Genomic DNA, 8,048 nt, shown 5'->3' on the forward strand with positions numbered 1-8,048 from the left:
GGTTATTTTGCCATCTTATTCCATCCTCTCCATCCCTGTTGTATCTTGGGCACCCCACCTTGCCTAAAAAAAAATGAAATAAAAAAGTCTGCCAGATGTTTGTTTATTTTGCAACACTTGTTTATTTTGCAAAGCAGCGGTCATAGAACACCCAAGCTTCCTCCAGCATTTCAAATAAGTGGTTTTCGCCCTTAAATGTAACTTTAAGATGGACAGGAAAAAGAAGACAAACGACCCACCTCTCTTGTGAAGAGCTTCTTTAACACCGTTGAATGCTGACCTTTTCTTTGCAAAGTGATGCTGAGATCTGGATATATTATCAGGGTGGTTCCCTGATGCTTTACTTCTGCTTACGACTCTCGGGCATCTGTGAACAACTATCTATATCAGGGAGACTCCAGGAACTTCCAGGAGACTTGGGAGGTCTGATTTGATCATGCTAGCATTATCACCTTTAACATTTTTTAAATCCACATAAGATTCAGACGCCTCTGCTCATAAATTACCTTAAATTGATACGCAGCACTTCAGAGCAATTTGTTCTCTGCTCACTGCTAGCGGAGGATTAGACACATGAAATGGGTCAGGTCAGAAAGTGACTGTTTGTTTGAAGATCTAAAAAAACAAATTAAAAAACTGATTATTTCCTGACTTCTATACCCTTTTTATATTTTCCTAAAAAGCAGCAATTGGCAGAAAACCTGATTGTTTTTTTCTCAGCTCAGAAACCAAGACATATACTCATTCCAGTTGTTCATCAGGTTGACCTAAATAAAAGATTAAGTAATTATTTAACAATATATTACCGCAAAAGGGTATGACGTTTCAGGGGCAGGGAATACAGAAAAGTGTTTGAAACATGCTTTTGTTCTGATGATTGCTAAGTTTAGCCTGTCTCCATTCTCATGTACAGTCGCAGGTAATAGGTTTTTTTGGAGACAATGCAGTGGGGAGCTTGCAGGGAAACCTGAAATTTTTGGGACTAGCAGTGATAAAGAACAATCCACAAAATCAGGTTTAATTCATGTTTTTAGTTTTAATATGAGCATAGGTTATGGAAATAGTTGGACAGCAGGCATGAAATAGGGAACAACCACCAAAAAACAACAAGTGATCTTTATACTGCAGAGTGGTTATGCCATGTCACCAGATGGAAATACCAAATGCTTCATGTCTTTCAGTTGTCACCACAGAAGAGTCTATCTGAATCATGCTATTTAGAAAGTTTTGGATACAAAGATACCTTCTGTGATTTTTTTCTTTCTTCTGTGTTCTCCACAGTCAGACAGGAATTGAGCTAAAATATGAAAATTGTAATTATGTAATCTGCCAAATGTGTTGTCTGTAAATTAAATCCAAATAAAGTTCTCCACTAAGGCAAACATCCTGAGATATACAGTTCAATGATGTCAGTAAGTCATATTCAAACAGATCAAGATTCCAAAGAAACGTTAAGGTGAGTTTAGTTTTATTTATGTATTGATAATTAGTCTGAGTGATAGAACAAATTTTGATTTCATGTAAAAATAAATATTGCCAAGTAACATCTTTAAAAAAAAAAATCTAAACAGAAGAATCTATTTACATGGTTGTTGGAGAAAGTTATTTTTGTGATTTTAGATCTTATCAGTTTATTAACACTTGCTAAAGACCAACAATGCAGTTATGAGCATTTTGACTCAACGGAATGAAGAAGAGGTAGAAATCTGCTGAACACTGTAACTTTTTTTCCATGTTGTTTTTCTGCAGAACTTACAGCTCAGGTAAAACATGGAACGGACAGTACCTGCTGGTTCTTTTCTTGCTCCTCTAATGAGCAACTTGAATCAGTTTTAAGGTTTGGATGTGTCTCATGAAATGGAACAGGGTGACTTCGGATCTTCGTGATCCAGAAGCTTCTGAATCAACTCCTCTATTTCTCGCTCATGAAATTTCTGCAGGTTTTCAGTCTCCTGAGTATTTTTCCCTTTTTTTATTTGCTCTTCATGTCTTGTCAGCATTTCCTTGATTGTTCTGAGATGTTCTTTCTTTCTGGTGACACATTTCACCAAGTCAACGATTTGCCTGTGGTGCTTTGCTCTGCTTTCCTTCTCGCTGAGCTCTTTCAGGGCCTTTAGCACATCATACTGGCTATCTTTTTCTTTAAGCTGTATTTCATGCCCTTGTTTTTGTGCTTCAAGTTCTCGACTGTATTTTTCTTTGAATTCATTGAACTCCTCAGCTTTCTTTCTGGCTTCTCCCTCGTATTTTTCTCTGAGTTTATCAATTTTCTTCTTATATTTCTCTTCCAGTTCATCTTTGTACTTTGCCTCCATCTGTTTTCTGATATCGTTTTCTTGTTTTTGTTTATCATAATCTTGTTTCAGCTCCTCATACTTCTTTCTCAGTTCTCTCTCCTGTTCTTGTTTCTGTTCATCTTCTTTTTTGTGTTTCTCCTTTAACATTTTCACTTCTTTCTCCCAGGCCTCGTGTTTCTTTCGCATAGATTTATGTCTCTCCATCCCAACGGGTGATTTCGATTTTTTCATTTTTTTCTCCCATTCCTCGCTCTGAATTTTCAGTCTCCTTTCTTCTTCTTGTCTCCTTGCTTGTTCTTTCTTCTGATCTTCTTTAGCCTTTTGGAGGGTTTTCTCAATTTCCTTTATTTTTGTATCTTTTTCTTTCATTTCTTGTTCAGCTTTTATTTTTTGCTTCTCCATGTCATCTTTTTCTTTCTGATGACTTTTTATTAGTTCATCAATCTTTTTCTGCATCTCTTCTTCTTTTTCCTTCAGAATTTTCTTAATTTCTTTTCGTATCGCTGCTTCAGCCTCCTGCAGCATGTCATTGGTGAAGCAGCTGCCGCCATTATTCTTTACCATGTTGTCAATCTTGGTGATCAGTTCTGTGACCTGTGCACGGTTTTGTTGATTGTAATTATTAAAAACGACATATCTTCCTCCGCAGTCCTCAATTAGCCTCTTGAAGGACTCGTCACAATCCTTTTCAATGTATTCTTTAATAGATTTCTGATAATGTTCCAGTTTATCACCATGTGTAAAGAGGATGATAGTAAAGTCCTTAGATTTTTTCCCAAAGCCTTCCTTTAACAGTGTTAATGTCTTTTTCTCCTCTTCTGTTAACCTTCCAATCTGTAACACCAGCAGAAAGACATGTGGTCCTGGGGCAAGGAGACTCATACATTTCAACATCTCTTCCTGAACTTCATCGTAGGACAAAGTATTGTCAAACAGGCCTGGAGTGTCGACCACAGCCACAGGACGGCCATCAACTTCACCCTGGGCTTTCTGACAACGCTTTGTGACTGAATGTTGGGCTGGCTTGGCTTCAAAATAGTCTCCTCCAAGGATTGTGTTTCCTGATAAGCTTTTTCCGCAGCCGGTCTTTCCAATCAGAACAATCCTGAGACATGCCGTGTTTAGCTTCTCCTCCTCATCTGTAATAGAAAAGGGTGGCAGATAAGTTTACTTTGCATGTCTATTATAAGATCAGTTTGCTATTTGAATGGAATAAATAAATCTCTGTCCAACAGTATCCTACAGGGAGGAAAACTTGCTGTAAATAGTTAAATCCTCAGCAAATGCAAAAAGGTACTGCATGACAAAAAACACTGCAAACACTTTTATTTTGGAAAGTCTAAGGCACACCGGTGCAATAATCATGGTGTCTAATCAGCATCTTGATATGGTACACCGGTGAGGTTTGATGGATCATCTCAGCAAAGGAGAAGTGCTCACTATCACAGTTTTAGATTAATTTGTGAACAATATTTCAATTCAATTAAGTTTATCTCTATAGGCACTTTCCAGTTCACCAGATCATCCAGTCTGATTGATTCAAAGTTTTCTATCTAAGGAAATACAGTTGATTGCATCGACTGATTGAATCAAATGCAATCCCTCCCACTAATCATGCTTGAAGCGACAGTGGAGAGGAAAAACTCCCTTTTTTTCTCCAAAATCCAAATAAGACTGTGTTTTATAACTATTGATCCATTATGTAGCTTAAAAGTCTTTAGTAGTACCTACCAATGAAATCCTTTGTTGGTGTCTGGTTTGAAAGCTGTCCTTTAAGTTCGATTATGTTTTTCTCTTGTTTTATGACTTTATCCTTGTAGGTTTCAGCCAGGGTTTTTGATTTGTAGCATTCCTGTCTCATTTTTTCCACATAATCTATCACAGCGGAGAACTCCTTCCTGTCCCGACTTTTAACAACAACAAATCTTCCTCCACATGTCTGGATGAGCTCCTGGACCGCTTCATCTCGCTCAACAAATGTAACCACTTCTTGCTGTTTAGGATCTAAATCTGTAGTGAACAGAATCATTGTGTTTTTATTGACCCTGAAGCTGAATGTGTCCTGGATGGTCTCTAACTCTCCCTTGTCTTCATCAGTGAGGGGACCCAATGGAACGACCAGGATGAAGGCGTGGACACCCTCAGGTTCACAGAGGGAGATACACCTGAATGATTCCTCCATCACTTCCTGATGAGCTTTTCCATACAAGGCAGGCAGCTCCACCACAGAAACCCAACGTCCACGAACCTCTCCCTGGTTTCTAACACACTCTGATATCTTGGAGGCTGAACTAAGCTCTGTTTGGTCTAATATGCCCTTGATTGCTGATGTCTTCCCTGCTCCTTTTCTCCCACACACCACCAGGTTGACACAAGGCAGGGTCTGTTCCCATTTCAATATTTCTGTATCCTCAGTGATGGTAAGAAAACCTTTGTTTTTTTTCACAATATCTTCAATCTTCATCATTAATTTCTGGTGATCATTTTTGGTCAGGCTGTACTTTCTACCTTCACATTCTCTGATTAATGAATTTAAGGCAAAAGTTGTTTCATTCTCTTTCTCAGTTATGATGACCATTGAGTGTTTGAAGACATTCTCCCCAAACAAGCTCAGTGTGGCCTTCAGAAACCTGCTGTCCTTCTCTTTGAAGTCTGAAGGATTCACTAAGAGCAGCAGGACATTTGGTCCAGGAGGACAAAGACTAATGCAAGTTTCTAGTTCCTCTTTTGGGACTTTCTCAGAATTAAGTTCTGGAGTTTTCACCACAGACAACAACTTTCCATTCCAAACTCCATGATCATCTTGCCTAGCTAAAGGAAATGTTGGTGACTTTACATCTTTTTTCTCAATGATGAAGCTAGAGAGTCTTGTCTTGATTGATTGAGTCTTTCCTAAGAGCAGAATCCTGAGATATGAGACTCGTCCTGTAAAATAAAACAAACATTGCAACAATGAAATTAGTGGAAACAGTTCATTTAGAAGTTATATTTTTGAAGATGGTAAAAAAGATGTACAGTTATATAATTATATAAAATATTCAATTGAATTAAAATATGCAATTGTACAAAATCCTGCATTCAACATATGCTCTAAATAGCATGTATTCACTATTTAAAAAAAAAAAAAAAATGTGTCATATTTTGTGGGATGTACAAATTTTTTCTAGATAGCCCCTGCATGTGAGATGCCCTCTAAAGCCAAAAGTGTTCCCTTACATGCCTTGACTCACATATGAGGTTTAGTAACATCCCATTCCTCATCAATAGGGGATCATTTTGAAGTCGGGCCGCAATCTGCAGCAAGAACAGCTTCAATAATCAATCAGCTTTTCTATAAATGCTGTCCACAAGGCTCAGGAGGGATTTTACAGTAATTTATGACCATTCTACATGAGTCAGATTTGTGAGGTCGCACACTGATACAGGACAAGAAGGACCTGCTCTCAGTGTCAGTTCTAATTCATCCCACAGGTGCTCTATGGGGTTGAGATCAGGACAGTCAGGTTTATCCACACTAGACCTTGCTTTGCTCTCACAAAGTTGCTTTCTGAATCTAAGTGGAGAACATCAGCCTCAGTCTAAAATCCTTCCACTGGCTCCTCATATCTCAGAGAATAATATATAAAATACTTCTATTAGTCTATAAATCACTGAAGGGTTTGGCTCCAAAATTCATTGTAGACTTGTTTTCATTCTTGGATCTACTCTTTCAGCATCTCTAAGGTTCCTACAAATAATAGAGAGTGTTGATTCGCTTTAATCTAATTTTTAAATTAAGTATCTGGTATTTTTATTTGGGTTATACACCAAAATAAATACATTTTTTAAGCATTGCTTATTTGACTGCATTCTTTTCATAAATGTAAGCTGTATGGCTTGCCACACAAGATCTCTAAAATTAGATAAGGCAACTTTTAGTTTGGATGCTCCACTAATCTTGAATAAACAAATAACAGAAATCTGTAACCTTTGGTTGCTATAAAACAAATTAAAACTGTATTTGTTAAGCGTGGTCTTTGACTTTGCCATCTAAACATTAGTAGTTAATATAAATTATTGTAACATTTAATTTTTATTCTTTTTAACTTGCCATCTTGGCTCTATGCCACTGCAGTGTACTTTCTTTCTTATGTACAGCACTTTGTCTCATTATTATATTATCTTAACGCTAAGATGTGCTGTATAAACTTGCCTTGCCTTGCATTACCTTACCTAGCTGTACTTCATTTACTATGTATATCTGTAAGTAGATATCTGTACATATCAGTTGGAAATAGTAAGACCTTCTTTTGTAACATAGTATAAACTAGAAAAAAAAAACATTTAGGTATATTTGTTCTTGGTAAAATAAGACCAAAGTACCTAATGAATCCATTTAATTAAACATTTTAGGAATAAGTAAAAACTTACAATAGACTGAATACATGAATACATTGTGAAGTGCAGAGATGTCTTAAGAAAATTAACTCCAGGCTCTGATATCTTCATTGCGTCTGGTAATAATAAATAAATGAATATTCTGATCTTGTATAAATTGACTGATTCAAGCAGCAAAAAAATTTAATAAAGTAATACAAGACAGGATTCTTTGCAAGACTTACCAGTTGTAGAAACCAAACTTGAATAATCTTCTTTCTGTTTGATGCTGGGATGGTTCACTTTTAAATGCTTTTCATTGTTCATCTCTAAAATGTCACCAATGGTGTTCAGCAAACCATTGATGTTCTTGTAATCTAAAATGTGTGAGTTCTTTTGGCATCTTCTGATCAGTTCCTCTAAGGGTTCATTTGTAATTGGTACCCTCTGTGTTAATTTCAGTTTTAGAACCAACGAATGATTGAATGACTGATCACTAAAGAGTTCAAGAATCTTGTAGAAACTCTTCTTTTTTTCCTCCATGAAGCTTTCCATCTGAACAACCAGTAAGAACAAGTGAGGCCCAGGATCAGAGAGCCTCACACAATGATCTATGTGTTCTTTAAGTCTTTCTTCGGGCATCTTCAGAAAAAGCAGATCTGGAGTGTTTATCAGAACTACTTTTGTCTTCTGGATAGTTGTAGTGTGTTTACAGGAGAAATTAGGGTTTTCCTCTGTTTTGAAGGCAACTGTCCCCATAATAATATTTGCGATTTCACACCTTGTTGACCAGCTCTCCCCCAGCAGAATAAGCCGAACTTCTGCCACTGAAAAGAAATCACATGAGAAGTTACCATAACTGATCAACTCAATCAAAACAAACTCAGTTGACCAAGTGTGATGGATCAGGAAATCTGGATTTGTGTAAAAGACAGAAACAGTGCCACAGTAAGTAGTATGAAGTATGAAGTTAATATGAAATGGGCTATGGCAGGCCGTTTTTTACATTTCTTAAAAGCACTCTCTTCTCTTTTGTCCCATCTGTAGATCACTAAAATAAGATTGTTCCTGAGCAAAATCACATTCCTAGACTGAACTGTAATAATATATTTTCTAAATTACATTTTTGCAGCAGAAACTGAATTTCAGAAAGTAAAAATTGATACTTGTTAGAATAAAGTTTTATATATCTAGATTGTTAACACATTTTAAGTGGCTGTTTTGACATTTATCAACTTGGCTGAATATGTATCTATGATATCTAAAATACTTTTCTCCATAGTCAAAATAATACAAATGGAGACCAGTAACCATACAAATAGGGGGAGCATAAATTAATTTCTAGACATCCAGAATGTTTATACTAGATGTGATGATTGTCATTTTGTTTAAAAT

General features: G+C 36.6%; 1 protein-coding gene across 1 annotated transcript in view; it reads right to left on the reverse strand.

Annotated features, from left to right (window-relative positions):
• Window positions 1–1,850: 1,850 nt before the first annotated feature.
• The window catches only part of LOC107084618 (GTPase IMAP family member 8-like), a 9,333-nt gene continuing 3,135 nt past the window's right edge, over window positions 1,851–8,048 (reverse strand). The window contains exons 2-3 of the mRNA XM_015374541.1: window positions 4,029–5,048; window positions 1,851–3,436 (exon numbers count right to left, since the gene is read on the reverse strand). Of these exons, the coding sequence (XP_015230027.1) occupies window positions 1,851–3,436; window positions 4,029–5,048 (2,606 nt within the window). The remainder of the gene's footprint in view (window positions 3,437–4,028; window positions 5,049–8,048) is intronic.

Source organism: Cyprinodon variegatus, unplaced genomic scaffold, assembly GCF_000732505.1.
Source record: "Cyprinodon variegatus isolate N-32 unplaced genomic scaffold, C_variegatus-1.0 Scaffold105, whole genome shotgun sequence".
Classification (NCBI taxonomy): domain Eukaryota; kingdom Metazoa; phylum Chordata; class Actinopteri; order Cyprinodontiformes; family Cyprinodontidae; genus Cyprinodon; species Cyprinodon variegatus.